Source organism: Gracilinanus agilis, chromosome 4, assembly GCF_016433145.1.
Source record: "Gracilinanus agilis isolate LMUSP501 chromosome 4, AgileGrace, whole genome shotgun sequence".
Taxonomy (NCBI): domain Eukaryota; kingdom Metazoa; phylum Chordata; class Mammalia; order Didelphimorphia; family Didelphidae; genus Gracilinanus; species Gracilinanus agilis.
The window spans coordinates 268,846,064-268,872,943 of NC_058133.1; the positions used below are offsets into that span (position 1 = coordinate 268,846,064).

At 39.5% G+C, this 26,880-nt stretch overlaps 1 protein-coding gene across 1 annotated transcript in view; it reads right to left on the bottom strand.

Annotated features, from left to right (window-relative positions):
• Positions 1-2,524: 2,524 nt before the first annotated feature.
• The window catches only part of KIF6 (kinesin family member 6), a 540,790-nt gene continuing 516,434 nt past the window's right edge, over positions 2,525-26,880 (bottom strand). Inside the window, exons 20-23 of the mRNA XM_044675300.1 lie at positions 22,350-22,439; positions 21,192-21,275; positions 14,098-14,204; positions 2,525-2,721 (exon numbers count right to left, since the gene is read on the bottom strand). Of these exons, the coding sequence (XP_044531235.1) occupies positions 2,525-2,721; positions 14,098-14,204; positions 21,192-21,275; positions 22,350-22,439 (478 nt within the window). The remainder of the gene's footprint in view (positions 2,722-14,097; positions 14,205-21,191; positions 21,276-22,349; positions 22,440-26,880) is intronic.

The following is a 26,880-nucleotide window of genomic DNA, read 5'->3' on the forward strand; positions in this document are numbered from 1 at the left end:
TCCCCAGGTAAGTGTGTTCTCTTTGGCAAACCTTGTTACTAGAGTCAGCATGATGCATCTTTAGAAGGAACTTCATGGTTGACTCTAGTACCTTTGTTACTTCCGATAAACTCATATGTCCACAAAAAGGTTCAGCCAGGGAAATCACAACAAACACTCGGACTGTCCCTTCAAGACACATCTTACCAAGAATACGAAATGTCCTAGCAGTCATTTTCAACCTTCATAAATGTCAGAAGTGGCCCTCATTAAGTCCCCTATGATGCTCATGGGGCAGAAAGTCCCTCAACCTCTTCACTCCTGATATAGGGATGCCAGCATGATTGGTATTAACCATTTGGCCCCTGAAACCGTCCCTGGAGTATGGCTCAGCGCTATCCCATTTTTGTCTCAGGTGCCTAAAGACCAAGAATCTATGCATGGATGACCTTAGCTCGGTAAAAAAGACAGCTCTCACCTTATCATACTGACTTCTGGTCTCCATGGCTTCATAAGCAGGGATGTTAGCTCACCCTCAGCTATACAGTGGGTAAACAATACAGCTGACCCATCTGCCATCTTTCCCTCTATGTCTCTCTCTGTTTTGCCAGTCAAGCTTGTGCTTTTTATTCACACTGTTTTAAGATCTCATGATCCCAGCTCTCTCTTCCCCAGGCAACTTGGGGAACCCAAACCTCAAAGCCTCTGATCTGGTTTAATTAAGATAACACTGTTGCAAAATCCCAGGCTTACTCCTGATGGCTTTTATTGCAACACATCTGATATTCTTTAGTGCTCATCTCTCTGGACATCTGAATGATTGAGTCCTTGCTTTGCTGTGCTCCTGAGCCCCATCCTGTTGGATTTTGTTTGTGTAGATAAAACACCTGTGATCTTTTGTGACCAATCAATAAAGAGGAGCTCTGTTCTGCTTATTCTGCAGAAGAACTCATTTTATTTTTTGAATTGACTCTACCCATTCGGGATCTTAGGAAGTAGATAGCTGGGGAGCTGGCCAGGTTCTATCTGTATCTTCCCTCTGGGGTACTTAGCTTTTCAACCACCTAACAAGTACTATTTATATAGTACTTTAAATACTGCAAATGTATTTTATATGGGTTATTTCTTGATAGGGACCCAGGGAGCAGGTTTTTGAGACTGGACATCTAGAGGAGTATTGTTCAGTCATTTCAGGCACATCCAACTTTTTGTGATCCCATTTGAGATTTTCTTGGCAAGGCTACTGGAGTGGTTTGCCATTTCCTTCTCTAGTTCATTTGACAGATGGGGAAACTGGGGCAAACAGTGTTAAGTGACACATAGACAGCAAGTGTCTGAGATTGGATTTGAACTCAGGTCTTTCTGACACTAGGCCTGGCCCTATATCCACTGAGCCATCTAGCTGCCCCTACCATTCCAATTCTTAACCCTGCCTTCTCCTATCTCTCTATCCTTTGCTGTCTCTCATATTATACTGCCAAAGTACTTTCATTTCTATCCACTGCAATCCCTTCTTTTCAGGCCTGGGCTATAAATATTACTTTCCTTTTCTCTGAGGAGATTTTTGGTGCATATTTTGGACCATAGATTAGACAGAGGTTGGTTCCTTCTCCACTGTCCTTGATACTGCTTCTCATCCATTGCAGAGCAGTCCAAGGCAGGATTAGGAAATGATGTCAATGAGAATGATCCAGGAACCTAAAGCGAGAGTTCCCTCTCCTCCCAGCAAAAAACTCCACATTCCCTTCATAATTAATTCTCTTATGCATTCATTGAACACTAAGGGGGTCAAATGTTACTTTAAAGAAACACAGAATGAAAATTTTACAGCAGAAAGCATTCTAACATACACATTCTTACATAAGGGCTTCCGATATGAAAGAGAAAAAGAAAAACATTTCAAGCTCACTGTTTTCTTTCCAAGCAGCAATCACTTAGAAGCTGGCTTACTTTATATTGGGGTTGGGATCATAGTAAATTCTCCTACCCCAGATAAACCACCAGTATAATAACTCATTCACCTCTAAATACTCTTCTCTGCTGAGGTGTCTTCTAGAACAAGAAGGGAGGTTCAGTTGTTTCAAATAACGGGAAAAACTTAGGCTAGAAAGCTTTGTAATGAGAAATCCACGGTATTCCTATCCTTGCTGGGTCTCTGCTTCTCCAGGAAAGCAAGCTCCAAATTTAAGGAACGAGGCAACAAGGATTTTTGCTTTTTAAACTCTAAGCAAGAAAGTTAACCACATTTTTTTCAGATTAAAAAAAAATATTCTTGGCTGTCTGAAGCCACAAATCTGACATTGTTAATGACTAACACCCCCTAGAGGGGCTTCTATATCCATCTATACATTCCCTTGCCTGAGATTTAAACTTTCCTAGGTTTGCTCTTGAATACTAAATCAAGTGAATTCACATTGGGCTGCAGTGAAGTCTAAAAGCTGAGGAGGCTTGTGTTAAATCAGTTTCTCTCTAGGCTTTGGTTCTCAGTCTAATAGCCACAAATTCAACTTAATGAGGGCTCCCGAAGAGGCCTATGACAGCTTTGCTAAATTATGAACAAAGAGAGTGTAGGGGTTGTTTGCTTTGGCGAGGGGAAGGTGGCTGGGGCCCCAGCCTGGGTGTTTGCCTGACAGGTTGGCTTGATAAGTGGGCTGCTAATGAAACACTGCTTGGTGATGGCCCTCATACCATCTGCCATGTGCTGATAGAGGCCCATGACTGCTGTCCCCTTAGGCATGCCAGCTTGACAGAAGCAGAGACTTCACTAATCACAAGTGATTTTGGCTTCCTTTGCCATTCCCACCTTGTGAAGTGACTTTGGTCCTTTTTTTCATGGTGGTTTTTAAAAGCCAAATCCTCCAAGTTGTGCTGTTTGTTGGGATGAATTGTCTTCACCTACAGTTTATATTCAGGAAGAAGGCCACCTTGGCTGCCCCTACACTGCTTAAAGCTCCCTGCCTTATATCCTTGGATCAGAAGGTCAAATACATTTCACCACAGACAACTGCAGGTTATATACACTATAGCTGTTGAGTTCTTTTTTTTAAAACCCTTATAGTCTGTCTTAGAATTAATACTTAATATTGGTTCCAGGGCAGAGGAATGGTAAGCGTTAGGCAACTGGGGTTAAGTGACTTGCCTAGGCTCACACAGCTAGTAAGTGTCTGATGCCAGATTAGAACTCAGGATGTCCTGTTTCCAGGTCTGGTTCTCTCTATTCACTGAGTCATCTAGCTGCCACCTCACTATCCTCATCGTTAAACTTTAATAGGAAATATCCTGGGAGTTTCTGGCTCTACTTGCCCCTTATTTTGTAGGTTGCAGTGAATCTTGATTCAGTGGAAGAAACATTTCAAAAAGGACATAAAGACAAAGGCTTTAGAGAGGCAGAGGGAAATTTCCATCTGTATCAGAAGGCTGCAGAGTTGAAGAATGTGAGATGGTGGAGGAAAGAAAGAAGGACCACCTTACACTTAGAACTAAGTAGCAGATATAAGGTTCTTTCTGTGGAGAGGGGAGGGGAGCTGTATGTGCCATTTCTTTAAAAAAATTATTTAAAAATATTTAAAAATATTTTTTAATCAGCAAAAAATATACCTTTCCCTTTCTCTTATCTTCCTTCTCCAATTGAGGGGAAAAAAATCAACAACAATAAAACCTCAATTATAAACATGTATTGTCAGGCCAAACAAATTCCTGTATTGGCCAGAGGGGGAAAAGTCTCATTTCTCACTTGGAATCCTTCACTTCTTGGAAAGCAGGTGGCATTTTTTTCATCACGAGTCCTCCAAAATCATGATTGGCCAGTATGCTGATCAGAGTTTCTAAGCCTTTCAGAATTGTGTGTCTTTACAATGTTATCATTGTTTTCCTGATTTTACTGACTTTACTCTTCCTCAGTTTGGACAAGTGTTCCCAGGTTTCTTTGAAACCATCCATTTCATCATTTCTTACAGTATAATAGTATTCCATTGTATTTATGTACTAGAACTTGTTAAGCCATTTCCCTGTTAATAGTTACACCTCCTCAGTTTCTAACTTTTTGCCATCACAAAAAGAGCTGTTATTAAATATAAAGAAGGAAATTATAAGTAATTTAGGTGAACATAGAATAGTACACCTGTCAGATCTATGGGAAAGGAAAGAATTTAAGATCAAGCAAGAGATAGAGTATATTACAAAATGTAAAATGAATAATTTTGATTACATTAAATTTAAAAAGGTTTTGTACAAACAAAAACAATGCAACCAAAATTAGAAGGGAAGCAACAAGTTGGGAAAAAATCTTTATAACCAAAACCTCTGACAAAGGTCTAATTTCTCAAATTTTTAAGGAGCTAAATCAGTTGTACAAAAATCAAGCCATTCCCCAATTGATAAATGGGCAAGAGATATGAATAGGCAGTTTTCAGATAAAGAAATCAAAACTATCAATAAATACATGAAAAAGTGTTCTAAATCTCTCATAATTAAAGAAATGAAAATCAAGACAACTCTAAGGTGCCACCTCACGCCTAGCAGATTGGCCAATATGACAGCAAAAGAAAGTAATAAATGTTGGAGGGGACATGGCAAAATTGGGACACTAATGCATTGCTGGTGGAGTTGTAAATTGATCCAACCGTTCTGGAAGGCAATTTGAAACTATGCCCAAAGGGCCTGCCCCTTGATCTAGCCATACCACTGCTGGGTTTGTATCCCAAAGAGATAAAAGGGAAAAATACATGCAAAAAAATATTTATAGCCATGCTCTTTGTAGTGGTAAAAAACTGGAAATGAGGGGGCTGTCCATCAATTGGGGAATGGCTGAACAAACTGTAGTATCTGATGGTGGTGGAAAGACCTCCAGGAATTGATGCAGAGTGAAAGGAGCAGAACCAGGAGAACTTTATACACAGAGACTGATACATTATGGCATAATTGAATGTAATGGACTTCTCTACTAGCAGCAATGCAATGACCCAAGACAATTCTGAGGGACTTATGAGAAAGAATGCTCTCCACATCCAGAGAAAGAACTGTGGGAGTAGAAACACAGAAAAAAACAATGCTTGATCACATGGTTTGATGGGGATATGGTTGGGGATTTTGACTCTAAATGATCACTATTGAAAATATTAATAATATGGAAATAGGTTTTGAACCATGACACATGTAAAACCAGTGGAATTGCTCATTGGCTATGGGAGGGGGTTGGAAAGAGGGGAGGGAAAGACATGAATCATGTAACCATGGGAAAATATTCTAAATTAATTAATTAATTGATTAAATTTAAAAAAGATTGTAGACATTGAATGTACCTCAAGTAACTGGTACAAGAATGATAGCCACCAACGAGACAGTGAGGAAGGAAGTGAAAAGATTTGTCCTATTTTTGTCTCTCAAGCGAAATCTTCCTCTTAAATAAAATTATTTTCAAGCCCCCCCCCCCAAAAGAGCTGTTAGGGGGCAGCTGGATGACTCAGTGGACAGGAGGTCCTAGGTTCAAATCTGACCTCAGACACTTCCTAGCTGTGTGACCCTGGGCAAGTCACTAAACCTCCATTACCTAGCCCTTACCACTCTTCTGCCTTAGAACCAATACACAGTATTGATTCTAAGATAAAAGATAAGGGTTAAAAAAAAGCTGTTAAAATATTTTTGTTATTTTTATTATTATTTTTTTACATCCTCAGAATTTGTTTTACTCAAGACTAGTCCTTTCCTTAATCTACCTACCTTCTTACTTCTCTTCCTTTTTACCTCATGTTCCTCTATTTTATAAAACATATTAACTGCACCTGCTTCCTCCTTGTGATCAGTGCAGATGAGAGTGAGGTTCAAGTATCAGCCACTCCTCTTACCCCTCCCTCCAACTCTAATTACGTGAGATAATTTCTCTAAACCATACTCTATTTTTTGCCCTCCAATTCCAGTTTTTCAAAGATTTTCAAGACATAACAGAATCACACCTAGGCCTTCTTTCTCTCTAATACCCCTATGGATATATGTATCATCTCCTCATATTGGAATGTAAACAGTTTATCCATGATTAGTCCCTTGTAATTGCTTACTCATGTTTACCTTTTTATATTTTAATTGACTCCTGTGTTTGTACTTTAAAGTTTTTATGCAGCTCTGATCTTTTCATCAGAAATGCTTGGAAGTCCTCTATTCAATTAGAGGTCCATAGTTTAATGCTGTAGGATTCAGTTTTTTTGGGTAAGTCATTCTTAGTTTTAAGCTTATATCCTTTGCAGAATAGAATATTGTATTGCAACCTCCCCTCTTCTTTATAGTAGTAGCTGCCAAATCTTGTGTGATCCCGTCTGTGACTCTTGCATACCTGAATTCTTTTTTTCCTAAATGCTTGAAGTATTTTTTATTTGATCTAGAAACTCTGGATTTTTAACTATAATGTTCCTGGAAATTTTAATTTTTGGGTTTCTTTCAGGTGGAATCTTTTCACCATAATAACTTTTAATATTGAGATTTTTTTGTTTGCTCATTCTTAGAGAATATTTCTTGACTTAGAACTTTATGTTAGGCTCAGGCTTTTTTAATGCTTTTGCTAAGGCCAGCCCCCTTTGGAGGAAATGTCTGGGATGATCCTATAGCTGCTTCAATGGGAGTTTTGAGTGTGTTACACTAATCTAGTATGTTAGGGGCACCTCAGGCTGGGGGATTTATAGGCTTTAAGTGTTCCCAGAGTGGTCTGATCTAGGGCAAAGTCTGATCACTACCCACAGTGGTCTGAGTTCTTTAAGCTACTGATCTGATTGTAGGCCTGGGCAGCATGCCTATGGACTTGCCCCTTTTGGAGTGATGCTGGATTAAACCACTATTAGCCAGCTGGACAGAATTGTAGACTTCCCTTTGGTTATTCCATTGCAGGCTCCAGACTGGGCTTGCAGTTGGAACTGAGGGCTTCATTCTCCTCCTAGGGCTGAGCCCCTTAGCAGCTATTTTCTTCTGATGTTGCTCTTTGCTGATTCCATAGTCTGGAGCTTGCAACTGTTTCTCATCCTGTGATATACCCATTAGGTATAGATCCCCTCCTCAGTCAGCCCTGGATCTATGACCCAGACTAAGTAGTAAATCATGGAATTGCAGGTTTGCACCTGTTCCTCTACTTTGCTTAAATTCCAGTCCCTTCGCTGGATTTCTCTGGAGAAGTTTTGGGGGGATTGGGGAGAGCTTGCTATACTTCTTCCTGCTACCTAGCCATCTTGGCTCAGCTTTCACATATGCCCTTTTTGGTAGAAGTAGTTGCTTGACCTCCAGGGAATAAAGGTGTTATCAGGTGATAGATTGAGCATTAAGTGTCAGAGGGAGGGAGATAAGTCCCAGTGGAAGGATTCTGAAGTAGCTATTCACTCACCTCCACAGAACAAAATGCCCCTCCCAGGATAAGCTCATCATTTCTCCCCTCACCATAAGCTGCTAAGTTAAGCTTTTAACTCAAGCCTTGATTGACACCACTTCCCCTCTAATTGGAGGGCTGGAGGGTGGAGTACTAAACTCCTCCCAGCACCTTCCTTTAAAGTGGGCAGAAACTGGCCTCTCTGTTCACTCTACTTTACATCTGCTGCTCTTCCTGGTTTCAACTCTGTGGAACAAGATTCCCCCATGCCAGGTACCCTCTGCTGTCCTCCACTGCCCTTCTGCTTCCTTTTATGTGTGGTCTTTCCCATTAGATTGCAAGCTCTTTGTGGGCAAGAATTGTCTTTATTTTTATTAATTGTATCCTCAGCACTTTGCACAGTGCCTACATACTAAACACTTAGTAAATGTTTAGTGGATTATTGGTTTGGACAATAATGATGGAGATGTAGGCAGCTTTCCTAGGGCATGTAGCTAGGGCATGCCAGAAAACGTACATTTGTTACATCTGATGACTATAATCCATTTCAGATGATTTAATTCAAGTGATAGTGCCAGAAGAAATTTAGGAAGCCTTGCTAAGGATTATGAAGTTCTAGGTAAAAAAAACAATGAATATTTTAGGAATATTGATGGTGCCAATTAAGGACAAGGGCTTCAGAAGAAGAAAAAGGAAGATTTGAGAAGTCAGCAGTTGGTTAAATGTTGAATTCAGCATTTATTAATCGCCTGTATTGTGCCAGGCACTCAGATAGGAAATGGGGACACAAAAACAATAATGAGACAGTCCTTGTCCTCAAGAAGGTTATAATATTCCAAGGGAAACAATATATGTAGAGATAAATAACTACTAAAATTATGCAAAACAAATATAGAGAATGATTTGGATGGGTAGGTATGGAAATGGGGAGCATCAACAATTGGAGGGTTCAGGAAATGGGAAAGTAACTCTTGAGATGAGCTTCTAATGGAGTTAGGAATTCCAAGAGACTTGGAGTTGAACAAGGAGAACTTTCTAGGCACGAGAAACAGCTTATTTAAGAGCATAGAGACAGGAGATGGCACATCATGTATGGAGAACAGTAAGTAGTTTAGTTTGGCTGGAATGAAACGTATGGCGGGGCAATGATTACAATAAGAAGACGGTATGTGAGAGCAGAATTTAGATATCTGGACCATAGTTTGACATGGAGGAATGACAGGCTTCTGTCCAGAGATGGATAGATACAGTAAGTATAATAATAAATTTGCTTGGAATTTTGTAAATTAAATTGTACTGAAAAGGAATGGGAAAGGAGACAATGACCATCATATATCCACCTAGCTACATATTGTAGAAAGCAACTACAATATAGCAAGAAAGACCTTTGGTGAAACACTGGTTCTGGAAGGGTATTAATGATTCAGAATGATCAGGAGGGGTAAAGGCTAAGTGTGGGTAGAAGAGCATTTCATGGTAATAAGATAGGTTTATGAAAGCCTGGTGGAGAACATTTGGGGGAAGAGTAATGGCAACAGGAACAGATTATGATTGGATGGTACTCTAGACTAGCTAGACAGAAAGGGGAAATAAGAGAATGCACTTGGAAAACAGATTATAAGCCTGGCACAGAGGCATAATCAGGACACCTGCTGGAGCATTCCCTGCCAAAGACAGAGAAGTGTGTGTGTGTGTGTGTGTGTGTGTGTTTGTGTGTCTAAGGGTGTGGTGATAGTCTTGTATTTTGCCCTGTTAATACCATATCTGAGTTTCGTGTTTAGTTCTGGGCACTACGTTTTGTGGTGGAGTTTGATCAACTGGCTTGTGTCCAGAGGAGGAAGAGGAAGATGTTGAGGAGACTCAGCATATAATGATTGACAGCATAGGATGCTTAAGTGTTTAAGGGGGTGTTTAGCTTAGAAAAGGATGGACTTGATAGCCTTGTTCAAATATCTGGAATGCAGTCATGTGGAAAGCAGGATTAAATAAATTTATTCTTTTTGATCCTAAAAGGCAGAACTAGTTACAGTCAGTAGATGTTACAAAGAGACAGATTTAGGGGCAGCTAGGTGCTCAGTGGATAGAGAGCAAGGTCTGAAGATGGGAGGTGTTGAGTTCAAATGTGGCTTCAGATACTTCTAGCTGTGTGACTTGGGCAAGTCACTTGACCCCAGTTGCCTAGCATTCATCTTCTTTCTGTCTTGAAACCCATACTTGAATGAATTCTAAGAAAGCAAGGGTTTAAAAAAACCCAAAGAGAAAGATTGACATAAAGATTAACTTTAAACCAATTGCAGCTAACTAAAAAGTGGAATGGGAGATAGTGGTCATTCCCTTAGAGGTGTTCAATCAAAGAAGACCGAGATATACTATAAAGGGGATTCTTGTTTAGGCACAGCCTCGACTGTCTCCTAATTTCCTTTCATAGATTCTATATTCTAGCTGAGATATTATGTGGTTCTGTGAAATTGTACCAATAGAAGAAACATAGAAAGAATTGCTAATGAGGGCAAAAAAGTAAAGCCCTTGGGGACATGTTTGTTTGGTTTTTTTCCTACATACAATGCCAAATAGAAAAAGGAGAATGTATATGAAGCTGCAAATATCTATTATGCATAACTTTTTGTTTTAGAGTATGTGATTTGAAGTATATCACAGATAGTTTTGTTTGTTATAGTTTAGCAAACTCTCTTTATCTAGCTTAGTGGATATACAGTGAGAATTTCCTCCTCTTCTCCCTTTTCTTTTTTCAGTTTCTAAACTGTTCTGTTTAAGGCAAGATGGCATTTTAATTTCTACTGTCAACTAAGAATATAGGATTCAAAAGGAAAAGAACATTTGGGAAATAAACTAAGTGGAAAGAGAGGGACAAAAATAAGATTTCTCTTTGTGGATCATGGTTTAAAACAAAAGAATAATGGACTTTTGGCATGGTATAGAGTAAACCCAATGAATGTTGGTAAAAATTCATTTACCTGGACCCGTGGGAATCTAAAGTAGGACTCTGTTTTTCATTTTTGAAACTCTTACCTTCTGTCTTAGAATCAATACTCTTAGTTCCAAGGTAGAAGAATGGTAAAGGCTAGGCAATGGGAGTTAAGTGATTTGCCCAGGGTCACACAGATAGGAAATGTCTCAGGACAGATTTGAACTCAAGACCTCCTGTCTCTGGGTCTGGCTCTCTACCCACTGAGCCACCTACCTGCCTCCTATAGACTTATTTCAATTGTCAATTCAATTTCAATTTCAGTTCAATAGACTTTCAATTGAATAGTGCTAGTTAGTGGGAGAAAACTTTCTATACAGATCTCATAAGACTGGTGCAACAAAGAACAGCAGCTGAAGCAAGGGATAGTCAAATCAATATTGATACTTTCTTTCTTTTTTTTTTTTTTAAGTCTTTAACTACTGTCTTAGAATCAATACTAAGTATGGGTTTGGAGACAGAAAAATAAGGGCTAGGCAATTGGAGTCAAGTGTCTTACCCATGGTCACACTGCCAGGAAGTGTCTAAGGTTAGATTTGAACCCAGGACCAACTGTCTCCAGGCCCGGCTGTCTATCTACTGAGCCACCAACCTGTCCCTACACATATCAATTCTAAGACAGAAGGTGCCTTTTTTTTTTTTTTAATACAAAAACAAACACAAAAAGAAGATATGTTAGGAAATCCAGAAACCTGGGGAGAGAGAACTTTTGGGTGAGGAGAAACAGAAATCCAAGAACCTGGAGATAGAGAACATTTGGGTGAAGATGAGCACAAGTAGAAGTTGAAGTGATATCATTGGTCTTATCCCTCCACGGTCAACTCTCATGAAAAGAAAGAAAACTTCTCTTTTGAAGACATGGGCATAAATGATTCCAATAAGTAGGGTGAGGGGAAGCTGTGATATAGACACACTGATAAAGTCAGAATTTTAAACACATTTATTCAAGATAGAAGGGAAATAATTGAGCATGGACCTGGGGCAGTTAGATAGCTAAAGGGTTAGAGTCAGGCCTGGAGACAGGAGGTCCTGAGTTCAAATTTGGCCTCAGATACTTCCTCATTGTATAGGCAAGTCATTTAACCCCAATTACCTAATCCTTACCACTCTTCTGCCTTGGAACAGAGAGATTCTAAGATAGAAGATAAGGGTTTATTAAAAAAAGAAAGTCCTGCTAAAATTATGTCAAGATTGCTAAAACTCAGAATGAGCCAAGGCTGGCAACACAAATAGTTAGGTAAAAAAAAAACAAAACCTGTTTTTATTTCTTTAGGTGAAGAGAAATTAAAAAAAAAGATAAGCTTAGAATGGATAGGATGATGATAATGGACAATATAATAAGAAGGTTGAACTTTATACCTTTATTTTATTTGTTTTCTCTGCCAAGGAGAATGGGATAGAACAAAAAGAGAATGGAGAACCAAGATGAATGTGGAGAAAGTTGGTCAACATTCAGTTTGGTGGGCCCAGATTTAGCACACATTTTGAAGTAAAGAGTGAGCAGAGATGTTTACTGAGTCAATGTCAGCAATATTTTAAAGAGTTATAGATTTAGAACTGGAAGTGTCTCTGGAGGTAATTTAGTCCAACTCCTTCATTTTGTGAATTAGGAAACTGAGGATGGAGAGGTTTTCCCAGGATCATACACCTATTAAATGTCTGCAGTCGTATTTGAACCTAGATCCTCTGACTCCAAATGCTGTGCTCTTTTCCCCTATATTTACTAGACTGCCCCTTAGAGGGAACTTAGAGGATAAGAAAATGGCCAAAATACCATAAAGAAGGAAAGCTAGGTAGCACAGTGGATAGAGAGCCAGGCCTGGAGATGAAAGGACCTGGGTTCAAATCTGGCCTCAGACACTTGCTAGCTGTGTGACCCTGAACAAGTCGCTTAACCACCATTGCCTAGCCCTTACTGCTCTTCTGCCTTAGACATAATACTTAATATCGATTCTAAGTCAGAAGGAAAGGGTTTAAAAATAAAATACCTTAAAGGTTGTCACTTTTTAAGAAAGGAAGCAGGTGGATCTTGCAAATGATAGACTTTATAGATTTTGTTTTTTGGTGTAGAGAACTCCCCATAGAAACATTTCTCTTCTTATGCAGATGGAGAACTCTTCTGCAATCAGATGGTCTTAGGGAGTTAGAAGGGGCATTGAGAAGTTAAGCAACTTGCTCCAACTAGAGTATATTAGATTCGGGACTTATTTCTTAGGTTTATTCATTATACCATGCTGGGTCTTGACCTAGACTTTACAGAATTCTTTGGAACATTATTAAAGTGATGGTTTGTGGGTACTTACAAAGGGAAGCGGTGATCATTAAATCTTAGTATTGCTTCTAGTCATGCCAGACTAAACTCATTTTCATTTTTGACTGGTTTACGAGATTGGTAGATTGGAAAAATTCTGTAGACACTGCATGCCTAATATTCTATGCTAGACTTTGATTTCAGGTAAGTAGTTAGGGTTATAGAATCATAGATTTACAACTAGAAAAAGGGACATTAGAGGGCATCTAGTCCAATCTGTCTCATCTTATAGATGGGAAAACTAAGGCCCATGACTCAAGTCGTGACTTGAAGTGATTTACCTGAGGTCCCTCAGATATTAAGTAGTAGAGCTGAGATTTGAACTTCATTTTTATAACTCCAAATTCAGGGCTCTTTCCACAATGCCAAGCTGCCAAAGTCTCTCATTATGTTTGTTGACAAGATGGGAAGGTATGGGCTAGGTGATGGGCTAGGTGGATTTGGAACTGGACAAATATCCAGATCCATAGAAGTATCATTAATAAACTGATGCTAATTTGGAGAGAGGTCTCTAGTCTTGTACAATTCAGTATTTTCATCAATGACTTGGATGAAGCCATAGATAACATGCTTGCTAAATGTATAGGTGATCTCCAAGCGGAAAAACCTAGCTAACATATAGGATGGTAGAATCTGAATTTAAAAAATTTTGATAAGTCAGGACTTGGGGGCAAATCCCAAAAGTTGAAAATAAGGACAAATGAAAAGTTCTATATTTGGGTTCTAGAAATCAACTCCTCAAATACAGGATGTGCTAAAAGATGTTTTCTCTGTGATTTTTTAAAAATATCTTTAGTCCTGAATGTTTATATGTTGTTGACCACTAGTAGTCAGACTAGTGACATGAGGCACACTAAGATGGAAATCTTAGGTTATCATGTGGAATTTAAACAAGTTTCCAAGCCATGACCCCGTTCCTACATATTTGGAGAAGGCTGAGCAAGGAAGAGAATTTCCTTCTCACTGGTGGAGAACAACAGGAAGGAATAACTTAAGGGTGGCAGTGTAGCCTGTGAAATGCAAAGCCATCTGCCACATCTGTGCTATGTTCATGTTTGAATGTTGTTGCCCCTTCCCTCCCCCAAGGGCTGAGAACTGGGAAGGAAGGACCTTGGAACTCACCGAATATCTGTTCTAGTGCCTTTAGGGATAGGTGGCTTACTTTAGGAGGCTGTGGTAGAAAAAAAAGCAACAAGAACTACCTCTGTTTCACCTTCCCATCCTTCCCCTGTGATTTGTGCTTCTATGAAGGGATGCACACAAGACATGCACACCTAATCATGCAGATAGACTTAGACACAGTGGCAGACAGATACACAGACAACCTTACCACATACCCTTACATCCAGACACATACACAATTATACACACAGATACACACATCTATACACACATCAGCAGAGTAGACAGGGCTGTCTCAGGCTTATTCTAAAGGCTTCTTTCTAGTAGAGATGTTCTTAACTTTTGGAGGAGTCTTACCTTTTTTCTGCAGTAAGTTTTGCCTGGCCTTGACAAATGCCAGGATATCGGTGTCTGTCTGTCTGTCTCCAGTGAAAGGGATGGATGAAGAAGGCCTTCCTAAGAACCTGAAATAATTATATGTCACATATTACATAAGATAAACATTTGATACCTGTATAATGCTTTTAACTTTTCAAAATTCTTTTATATCTGTCATCTCATCTTATCTGCAGGGGAGCCCTTTGGGGTCATGGAAAGAGCTGTGAATTTACAATCAGAGGACCTGTGCTCAAATCTTCTTAGCTCTGCTGTGAATTCTCTGTGTGACTTTCAGTGAGTCACTTAAACCTTTCTGAACTTCAGCTTCCTTATTAAAAAAAAACAAAACCATTGTTTTCTATCTTAGCAACAACTGTAATAATTCTAAGACAGAAGAGCAAGGACTAGGCAAACAGGGTTAAGTGACTTGCCCAGGGCCACACGGCTAGGAAGTGTCTGAGGTCACATTGGAACCCATGTCCTCCTGATGCCAGGCCTAGCACCCTATCCATGGAGCCACCTAGCTGTCTTGTCATTTGTAAAGAGGAGATGAATTAGATAACCTTTCAGCTTTAAATATTTCATTTGCCACTAGCAGCATTGCTTATATTGGACTCCACCATTATCAGACCTCTTCCTTTTCCCAAACCCTCCTCTCCCTTGGGGACCCCTTCTACCTCCCCCAATTCATCGCCAGGAAACTTATCATTAGGGAGATTGTCAGTTTTAGCACTCAGACCTCATTTGTTTCTTTTCCATTGATTGGAGTGTTGGAAAGTGGCACAAAACGCCTCCCCAAACCTGTATTTGAAGAGGGCTCTGAAGCCTCTCCACCAATGTTTTTTTATTTTTATTCTTTTATTTTCCACCCAACCTACCTGTACTACTTGGATTTGACTCTACTATCATGTCGCCTTTGCCCCAGCTGAGCACCTCCTCTCAATCACTCCCTAAACTTATCGCCTTTTCAGTTTCCTTTTCTAGGTTGTTTTCCTCCATTATATTGTAACCTCCTTGAAGGCAGAGGCTCTCTTTTCCTTATTTGTATATCTGGTACTTACAACAGCTTCTGGTACACACCAGGTGCTTAATAAATATTTATTGCATTATGAGATTCCAAAATATGTGATTGGCCAGACTTCCTACATTCTTTCTCACCCCTCTGGTTGTGTTTTTCATCCCTGGTCTCTTAAACCAATGGAGATTACAGGTTGAAGACTTGTGAAAGGAAATGATGGTCAGGGGCAGCCAGGTAGCATAGGCAGTAGATAGAGAGCCAGGCCTGGAATCCAGAGGACCTGGGTTCCAATCTGGCCTCAGACATCTCAAATGCCCAGCCCTTACTGCTCTTCCATCTTGGAATAGATACTTAGTAAAGATTTAAAAAAAAAAAAGAAAAAAATCATGGTCCTGGGACTGAGGAGGGATGCTCAGCACATACAGTGTGGTAGGCAGGAATAGCCATGTTCTTAGAACTGAGACAAACAGCCTTTTAAAATTGTGACACTTTTTCATTTGATTTTCTCCCAAACTCATCTGATGATGTTTTCCACTTAGAACAGTAACAATGGCAAACATTTACACAGCACTTTAAGGTTTGCAAAACACTTTACCCATGTTATCTCATTCGATCTTCGCAATCACCTGGGGAGATGGGTGCCCCCATTTTTGTCCCCATTTTACAGTTGGGAAAACTGAGGCTGAGAGTAGTTAAGTGATTTGCCCAGGGTCACACAGCTAGTAAGTGTCTGAGGTCAGATTTGAACTCAAATCTTTTTGACTCCAAATCTTAGCACTCTGTGTGCTATATAGTGGATATCTTACTTTTAAAATTGAAGGGAATTAAAAGGAATCCACTTCTTAGAAGACTAGATGACATGCTTAACATAGAGACACCCTGGGATGTTCCAAAACCAAGTCAGGAAGCACTGTCCTAGGGGGCATTTATTTTTGTCTTCCTGCTCCATGTCTGTTCCCTGTATAAACAGATTATACAAATAGGCCAAGGCATTGCTAGGCTAATGGCTTTCTCTGCTGTCTCAAGACTTTTAAAAAAATGTGTTTCCGATTTATAGTCACGGACTTCAAAAGCAAACATAGTTCAACACCAACCTGGTTTCATTTAGTTTTAGCAACCTACAATGAAGAGAACTTGGCGTTTGTGGAGGGGTCGGTGGTGGCTTGTGGCAGCTCAGGAACCCCCTTCTGAAAGGCCATTTTCCCTGGGTAGAGCCAAGGAGTTGCTCTATAAGTGGAGGGAAGTATTAGTTCTGTGTCCTGAGGTCTACGTGCCAAGGCTGGGCTTGAGACTTCCTACTTTCCTGGCTCCTTCCCTCCCACAAGATTAATTGAAATGGAATCTAATCCAATTCCACAAGCATTTGTTAGGTTGTTTCCTAACATTATATCAGTCAGTGGCCATCAGAGACTTCTTGGTAGTGAAAGCTCCAATGTGGACTAAGACTTAAAAAAATTAAAGTTTTATTTATGCTCTCACTTTAAAAAACTATAACTGTCACTGACTGACTGCTCTGGGGTCTTAATCTGGGGGTCTGTGGATAAATTTCAAGGAGCCTGTGAACTTGGATGGAAAAAAAAATCACATTTTAATTTTCACTAACTTCTAGCTGAATTTTAGCATTTCTTTTTTAATGAATGTAGGCAATAAAATTATTCTGAGGAGGTGAGGTGGTCTATTGGCTTTGGCATACTGACTGAGATGTCCATGATATATAAAAGATTAAGATCCTCATTCTCCTCTGTTCAATTACATGTTCCCCATCCTCCCCAGGACATTTTAGTAAAATAAATCAAACATGTGAGGGCAGCTAAGTGGTTCAGTGGATAAAACCTTGGGCCTGGAATCAGAAATACTCATCTTTCTGAGTTCAAATCTGGTCTCAGACACTTACTAGCTGTGTGACCCTGGGAAAGTCACTTAACCCTGTTTACCTCAGTGTCTCATCTGTAAAATGAGCTAGAGAAGGATATGGTCAACCATTCCAGTTTCTTTGCCAAGAAAACCTCAAATGGTGTCACAAAGAATCAGGAACAACTGAAATGATTCAGCAACAAAAATCAACATGTTGGCCCATGCAGGACCATGCATAACCTCACTACAGTTTAAATTATTTTCTAATTTCTAATAATTTCTAAGGCTTTGCAAACTTAAAGTGCTATGTAGATGTTCATGATGATTACTCTTACAAGTGATGAACATCATCAGATGAGGATTGCAAAAATCAAATGAAAAAGTGTCACAACTTTAAAAGGCTGCCTGTCACAGCTCTAAGAACACAGCCACTCCTGTCTGCCATGCTGTAAGTGTTAAGCATCCTTCCTCTGTCACAGGATCATTGAGCCTTTAACCTGTAATCTCTACTAGTTTAAGAGACCAAAGTGAAAAACACAGCCAGAGGGGTGAGAAAGAAAATTGGAAGTCTGACCAATCACACATTTTAGAAATAATTTAGTCTAGCACCTCTTTGTTGAGAAGCCAGAAGCATGCTTCACTGACAACTTAGAACCAACTGCTCTTGGTGACTCCTCCCTCTCTAAAACCAGCTTCCCTTTTAATATTCCCCAAATGTCTACATGCTCCAATGAGGCTTCTTTAGGCTCAGTGACATTGTGAAAGCTAAGTTCAGCTAAGAGTTGGAAAGAGAAGCTCTTCTTATGGCTGTGGTACCCAGAAATTGCCCCTTCTCTCTCTGGACTTTAATTAATTAATTGATTAATTAATTAATTAACTTTCTTAAGCCCTTACCTTCTTAGAATCAATACTATGTATTGGTTCCAAGGCAGAAGAATGGTAAGGGCTGGGCAATGGGGGTTAAGTGACTTGCCCAGGGTCACAGAGCTAGTCTCTCTGGACTTCAAAAGGCTACTGACTTGTATGAGGGTTAAGTGGCCATTTCCTTTGGTAACTTGGCTGCCAGAAGAGAAAGAGATCAAGGTCCTTGGTTGATCTTCATCAATACTTGGAGTCTCTGAGCTCTTCAGCCTGCAATGATTTCTCCATGTTTTCAACTATAGCATTTACTGGATACTTATGTATTTTTGGTCTACATCTTGGATTTATTTGGCATAGGGAATGTTCTAGCATGATGCATATCAGCATCACCTCCATAATTTATTCTTAGAGAATTGCCTAGGGCAGAGAGGTCAAGTGACTTACGAAGGTTCACACAGAGTTAGGACTTGGAACCAGGTCTTCCTGCCTCCAAGGCCAATTCTATCTTTTGTGTCATGTTTTCAGTGAGTAAACATTTTCTAGTGGTGTTATCTTTTCATTTGCATATTTCTAATTTCTATATCTAGACCATAAGCTTCCTGAGAGCCTGCTCTGTGTCTCATCCTTCTTTGTATGTCCCTTTGTATAGCCCTTGAAGAGATAGTGTGGCATAGTGTAAGTACCTTGAGGGGTTAAGAAAGCATAGTAGGACCAAATTTTAAAAAATACTAGATGTGTTTGAATTCAGCCTTCGATACTAGGTGTGTAAGCAGGGAGGAGTTTGCCTCTTTGAGCTTCAGTTTCCCATCTAGAAAATGAGGAAGGATAATGATACAAAGTTGTTTGGAAGGATCAAATGAGGCAATACATGTAAAGTGTTTTGTGAACTTTATACAATATTGTATAAATGCCAAAGGTGAGTTGGAAAGGCCTGAGTTCAAACCCTGTTTATGATATATAGATGTACATATATATGTTTTATGGCTATAGATAAGTCCTCTAACATCTCAATATCCTAGACAGTTCTCTTATTGAAAATTCCTTTTCACAATGAAATCCTAGGTTTGGTTCTTTCCCTTTCCTACAAAGCCCCTGCCACACCAGTCATTATTATACAGTACTTTTTCATGTCATCTACCAATGTTGGTTGGCTAAATAGAATCTCTATTTGGCCCTGAAAGGAGGTCTGAATAGGAATAAAATGCTTATCTGTTTCTTGAAAAGTACCAGTGTATTGAATTTAGCCACTGACTCCTCCTCTAAACTGCTTGGGTTCCAGGGACTAAATACTGTCTCCCTTTTTATAATTTTTGAGTTGATTTGGCCTTCTGACCTCACTTAAAAATAAAATGGGCCTCAGGATTCACTTGAAAATAAAGTCAAATTGCCAATAAAATGCTAATGCAGAAAAAATTTTAAATTGATTTGAGAAAATTCTCTTCTCCAGCCTTTCATTATTCTTAGGATTAGAGTGGATGAATTCCAGCTAGTCAGGATGCCATTTCCTTTATTGGACTCTGAAGGTATATTCAAGTTTTTGGGGTCAGTTTTTGCCAGCATCTGACCCTTTCCTTCAAAGAATGTCTGTCTTGAGTTTTTTATTATTTTTAAAGCTAACCTCTGTATGTCCTTCCTACACCCACAGGGTAGTACCATACACTTAAAAGATACTCATTATGTATTTGTCTATGGCTCCCAGGCACTGGGGAGAGGATGATTAACTTAGCTCCCTAGAGTCTCTATGCTGGAAGGGGATAGAGTTGGAGCTGTTTGGGTGGCTGCATTCATTCTCAGGATGCCCCTTTAGTTTCAATGCTCATCTTCATGGTGATATTTCTCAGATCTACTTAGGCAGCTCTAACCTCTTCAAAACCGGTAGATTGGAAAAATTCTGTAGACAATGCACACCTAATATTCTATACTAGACTTTAGAACCAGAAGAAGGGACATTAGAGGTCATCTAGTCCAATCTGTGTCTCATCTTATAGATGGGAAAACTAAGGCCCAGGACTCAAGTCGTGACTTGAAGTGATTTACCTGAGGTCCCCCAGATAATAAGTAGTAGAGCTCAGATTTGAACTTCATTTTTATAACTCCAAATTCAGGGCTCTTTCCACTATGCCAAGCTGCCAAAGTCTCTCATTGTTTGTTGACAAGATGGGAAGGTATGGGGTTAGGTGATGGGATAGGTGGGATATCCATAACTGAACCTATTCTATCTCCCTTGCTCCAAACTTTCCTTCCTTCCAAACTTCCCAGTTATCCAGGCTTGCAACCTAGGTGTCATCCCTGCCTCCTCTCTCTCACCCCATTCCCCCCCCATCTAATCTGTTGCCAAGTCTTGTAGATTTTATCTTCAAAACATCTTTTGTGTGTGTCCTCCTCCACCCTCTGACTCTGCTACCATGTTGGTAGAGGCCCTCATCACCCGACTCCTGGACTGTTGGTCTCTTTGCCTCAGGTCTTTCCCTACTATAGTCTGTCTTCCATTCAACCATCAAATTAATCTTAAACTCCAATGGATGGCTCCCTATTGCTTCTAGGATCAAATATTTTTAAAAAATCTTCTGTTTTATATTCAAAACCCTTCCTAACTCTCCCCCTTTTATCTGTGCAGTCTTCTTCCACTTTAATTTCTGCTAGTTTAGTGACACTGACCTTTTTGCTGTTTCTCCTACAAGATATAACATTTCTCTACTCTGTTCGTTTTCACTGGCTGTCCGTCATGCCTGGAATATTCTCCCTCCTCATCTCTATTTCCTGTCTTCCTTAGCTTCGTTTGGATCCCAACTAAAACCCCATCTCCTATGAGAAGTCTTTCCTGATCTCCCTTAATGCTAGTACCTTCTGTCGGCTGATTAGCTCCAGTTTATTACATAAATCTGAATATGTCTGGTTTGCATGCAGTTATTTTCATCTTGTTTCCATTAGACTGTGAGATCCTTGAGAGCAGGGACATCTTTGGCCTTTCTCTGTAGGCTTAACAGAATGCTTGGCTCACAGCAGACACTTCAGAAGTGATTACTGCCTGCCTGCATGCCCGAGTATTCCAGTGGCGTAGTTCCCTGGAATAACCACAGAGTGGTGCAATGACTCTATCTAGGCCACCTGAGCATGCCTTGAAGAAGGATGATTGTGCTGGGAAGCTGAGAGTCTGTTGGAGATTCCAGGAGGCCCCTGGTGCTTCTTGGGAGTTGGCAAGGTAAGAAGGCTGTGGAACTGTCTTTTTTGCCCATACACAGTTTGGGAAGAGGCTATGGTTGTGGAGGAGCCAGACTTACAATTTACCACTTCTCTGCCCTGCTTTTATAAATGCAACATTCAGGGAAGGACCACAAACCTTTCTTCCCCGTTGTTCGGTGGGTTCTCCAGGTTTCTTGAAGGAGGGGGAGCGAAGGGCACTTTATCCTTGAGAGTCATGTCACTGCAAATGAAACAAAACAAAGGGCATGGAAGGGGTTTGCCAGGGAGGAAATCTTGAGAGGAGAAGCCATGGAGTGATCAGAATGGTGACCCAGATGGAGAGAAATGTGGTGACTTATTTAGGTTATAGATGAGAGGGGTGCCTTTATCATCCAAGACTGACCTAGCTAGGAAACATCTGGTTAATAGAATTTGCTTCAGGTAGATTAGCCAGAACCATTGGGATGATAGATGGATGATACAAGGCAAGAGAGAGATAGAAAGTAGTTTCCAGGGAGACAGAACATGGAAATCTGCTGACCAGGGATTAAGAGAATGAAAGTCTAAATCCTGGAAGTTGAGTTAGATAGTTTTGGCACCTAGATATGCAGATATGAAAGATACAATCTTTCACATTGGGATAGAGAGAGGGGGAGCGTGAGGAATTTTCCCAAGTCATGACTCCTGGTTTAAGATGAGGTATCCTAAGACTCAGTGGGGAGGGGGAAAGAATTAGGAAGAAAATACCCATCTACCCACTCATGTTCTAGACTCATAATTGAAGGCTAGAGAAAAGTAAATTTTGGAAGGTATCAGGCCATCCAAATCCACAGCAAAGTAAACAAAAAGTGATTAATGATAAATATTAAGGTAAATAAAATGATTAAAGATGGAAGGTATCCAACTAAGAACAGGTTTAGGGGCTTGCAGTTTGTATTAAGAACTAGAATTAAAACACAAGAATCATTATAACATGTAAACATTGAATCTCTTTTCATTTCTAAGTTAGAACCAACCCTTTTCTTTATGTCTTGTGGTGTACTACAGTAAATCCCTTTTTTAGATTGGTAGGCTATTATCAGAGTCTAGGAGGGTCGAGAAAGTAGGGGAATACTAGGAAATAAAGTGGAAACAGTATTGGTGAAACCGTAGATTGGAATGTATCCAGGTCCCAAGTTGTATGGTACAAAAAAGGAGTTTGATAAGATAAATGATTTCAGGGGAAGGTGAACTTAGGAATAAGGATTCTACCATTCCCAAGACATATGGTGTCATATCTGGTTTCTGGGTCTGGGTGAAGGGAAAAGTTACAAACCTTTCTTCTGTATCAGGAGTTTCGGACCTACTCTCATTATTTTTTGATGGAAGGGGAGAAGGTGGTGGACTTTTCTTGGAAATCAGGTTACTGCAAATGAAAAAAAAAGACACAAAAAGACATGGGAAGAGTTTTCTGGGGATGAAATCCAGTACCCTTCCAGGCTATGTAGTGGTGCTAGGGGGTTGGAACATTTTATGATTATACAGTTCTCTTTTGTGGTCTAAAAAAATATAATATTCAGGACCAATCAGCCAATGAGTATCTATTAATAATAAAAAAACAAAATTTATATTATATATGCTTGTATAGTGGGGACTTTAGAACAAGACTTGAACTGATCCTTTGTGGGGAATTACATCATGATTATAGAATTGCTATATCCTGGGATGGGAGGGAAATGTTTCTTTTAAAAGTTTTATTGAGTTTTATCAGTTCCAAGGCAGAACAACAGTAAAGGTTAGATAGTTGGGGTTAAGTGATTTGCCTAGGGTTACCCAGCTAGGAAGTATCTAAGGCCAGATTTTAACCTAGGACCTCCAACAGGCCCGGCTCTCTATCCACTGAGCGCTATCTAGCCCTCCCAGAGGCTTTTAAAATTAAAAGTGATACTATTTCTCAATAAACTGGTTCTCTTTTACCCCCACCCTCTGTCTTATAACACTAAGTACAATTAAGCAAGAACAAATAGATTCTTTGCCAAGTCTGACAGAGTATCTGTTTTGGGGCTGTCTTCAGCCTTCTTTCTTCCAATGTTTCCATATTGTTTTTCTTTTTAAAATTAAAATTTTTTTTCTGGGTTATACATGTATTATCATGTAAAATGTATTTCCATATTATTCATTTTTGTAAATGAATAATCTTATAAAACCAAAACCCCTAAACATATATCCAAATAAACAAGTGATGTCATATTTCCATCTGCTTTTCTACTTCAATAGTTCTTTTTCTGGAGGTGGATAGCATTCTTTTTTGAATTAAGCCTCTCAGAATTGTCCTGGATCATTGTATTGACGTTGGTAGCAAAGTCTATCACATTTGATTGTTCCACAGTTTTGCAGTTTATGTGTTTAATGTTTTCCTGGTTCTGCTTATTTCACTCTGCATCGGTTCACATAGGTCTTTCCAGTTCTTTCTGAAATCATCCTGTTCATCATTCTTTTTTTATAGCACAATAATATTCTGTCACCATCATATAATACAATTTATTCAGCCATTCCCCAGTTGAGGGACATCCCTTTAGTTTCTAGTTCTTTGCCACCACAAAAAAAATAAATATTTTTGTACAAACAGATCCTTTCCCCTTTATTGTTATCTCTTTGGGATATAGACCTAGTAGTGGCATTACTAGATAAAAAGATATGCATTATTTTATAGCCCTTTGGATTTAATTCCAAATTGCTCTCCAGAATGGTTGGATCAGTTAACAATACCAGCAATGCATTAGTGTCTCAATTTTGCCACACCTCCTCCAACATTTATCATTTTCCTTTATTTTGTCATATTGGTCAATTTGATAGGTGTGAGGTGGTACCTCAGAGTTGTTTTAATTTGCATTTCTCTAATTCAGAGGGATTTAGAACATTTTTTTCATATGATTATTGATAGCCTTGATTTCTTCATCTGAAAACTATCTATTTGACCATTAATCAATTGGAGAATTACTTGGATTCTTATAAATTTGACTTAGTTCTTCGTATATTTGAGAATTGAGACCTTTATCAGAGAAATTTGTCATGAAATTTCCCCCTCAGTTTATTGTTTACCTTCTAATCTTGGTTATGTTGGTTTTGTTGGTACAAATCCCTTTTAATTTAATGTAGTAAAAATTATTCATTTTACATCTTGTGATATTCTCTGTCTCTTGTTTGGTCATCAATTCTTCCCTTCTCCATAGATCTGACAATTTACTTATAATATCACTCTTTATGTTTAAATCATATATCTATTTTGACCTTATCTTGGTAGAGAGTGTAAGATATTGATCTAAACCTAATTTTTGCCATACTATTTTCCAGTTTTGTCAATTGGTGAGTTCTTATAACCAAAGCTAGGATCTTTGGGTCCACATTGCTTTTCTGACTCTTGCCCCATGTGAAACTTCCCTTGGCCTATGATTTGCCAGCTGTCAATTGGGCTGGCTCTTGGATCTGGTATTTCAAAGCCTGTTGAATCCCAACTTGGTTCTGACTTTTAAAACTAGACTTTCTTCCTCCTCTCCTCCTCTTCATCACCATCATCATCATTATGGGGGTTAAGCAACTTGCCCAAAGTCACACAGGTAGGAAGTATCTGAGATCAGATTTGAACCCTGGACCTCCCAGGCTCTCGACCTGCCTCTCTAACTACTGATGCACCTAGTTGTGTCTAAACAATCTCTTCCTAATTTGGGAGGATGATGAGTAGACAACGGCATTCTGGATTATGTATGGCATATTTGAACATTTTTATCTAGTTCAGTTTGGCTTCCCTACTGAGGTTAACTTTCATCTATTTTGTGTATGTCTTATATGTACATAGTTATTTACAGACTGTCTCCCTCATTAAAAGGTGAGCTCCTTGAAGTTGGGGACAATGTTTTTCCCTTACTTTGTACACCTTGTACAGTGACAGCAGAAAGCCTGTCACATAGTGATTAATTCTTATTTACTGATTGACTGACAGTGTCCCTGTAATCTTCCAGCATTTTATGACCTCATGGTCAACACTATTCTCATCTATTCCAGAGTCCCTGCTTAGCTGCCTGAATTAGTCAATGTGTTCATTCATTATATTGCTAGAATGGAAACTGCTTGAGAACAGGGAATGTTTCATTCTTGTCTTTTTAGGTATCCCTAGTGCCTGGCACATAACAAGGATAGGGAATAATGGACTGGTGATTTCACTGAGATAGGGAAATCCAAGAGGGGGAAACTTCCTCTCCCAGAGCAGTATGGTATCTTCTCTGCTAGCACCGAGACATTAAAAACAAAACAAAACACAGTTAACCTTTTGTCTTAGAATCATACAAATATCAGTTCCAAGGCAGAAGAGTAGTAAGGGCTAGGTAATTGGGATCAAGAAATTTGTCCAAGGTCACATAGCTAGTGAGTGTCTGAGGCCAGATTTGTACCAAGGACTTCATAACTCCAGGCCTGACACTCTATCCACTGGGCCACCTAGCTTCCCCAGCACAGACATTAAAAGACTTCCCCAGGGTGTCAAAGAGGGGACTCAAACCAAGTCTTCCTAGATCTAGGGGCCAGTTCCTATCCACTAAGCCACAGCTATGTTTTGGAGCATAGTAGGCACTTAGTAAATATCTGTTGACAGCTGATAGACTGACCTAGTTTGTCATTTAGAAGAATAGCATTTGGAGGAGGAGGAAGAGGAGCTGGAATTCCTGGGACATATAATAGGCTGGTGGGAAGTATGAATGATTCCTCTCCCACCCTACAATGTGGAGACTATACTATAATTGGGGATCTCACAGTAGATCTGTGAAGATAGAATGAACTCTCCTTTTGTTTATTTTTAGTTAATCAACTCAAGAACTTAAAGTACCCCTACTTAGTAGCTAGCTAACCATTAGGTAAGTCACTTACTAATTTATACCCCCAAAGGCCCAAGGGGAGCAGTGCTAGGCAAATTGAAAGACTGCAATTGGTTCCTGTGAAGAGGGGAAAAGACAGGAAATGATGTGGAAAAAAGGGGTATGAAAGAAGAGACCAACATGGTTTGGCCTCTCTTTGGCTTCCTTGATTTTGGAGAGGCTGGTTCCTTGGAGTGACTCTTCCCTTGGATTCCACGTTGTTGAGTAGAGCTGAAGAGACACACTTTTTCTTGGAGTCATTCTGCATTGGTGGAACTCTAGCTGAAGACACTACAGGGACTTCTGGCTAAGGACTACCAGGAAATCCATATGGAGATTGGGACTTGGGGGAAACCCCTGCCAGGGGCTGAGCCAGACTTCACTGGAGCAGTACTTAGGGCTGGTAGGTTAGACCAGGCTTTGTCGCTTTCCTATATTTCCCACTTTTGCTATCTCTACCTTGTAAATAAAAGCTGCTAACAGTCATTTTTGACTTAAGGGCTAATATTTTAAAAATGGCGACCACTTTTATAACTTTCATATTGAGTCAAAAGCTAAATTTAATTGTTACAGATCTCACAAAAGATCTCTAGTGGTCTCTGGGCTTTTCAGGGATCACAGTTCAATGACCATGTTTTCAATAATGGTGATACCCTTCACTTATGGTGGAGTAGCGAATAGGGTAGTGGGCTTATTGTCTGTAGTTAGAAAGCCTTGGGTTTGAATTTATTATCATTCACTTCCTAGCTATTTGATCCTGGGTAAGTAACTTAGTTGCTAGAATCTGCCTTAGTTTCCCCATCTGTAAAAATGGTTATAACAATAACACTTATTTCATAGGGTTGTTGTGAGGATCACATATGCTAACAAATGAAGTGCTTTTCAAAACTTTAAAGTGCTATATAAACTATTAATATTATTAAAAAATATTAATATTGTTAAAAAAACATCAGAAGTTCT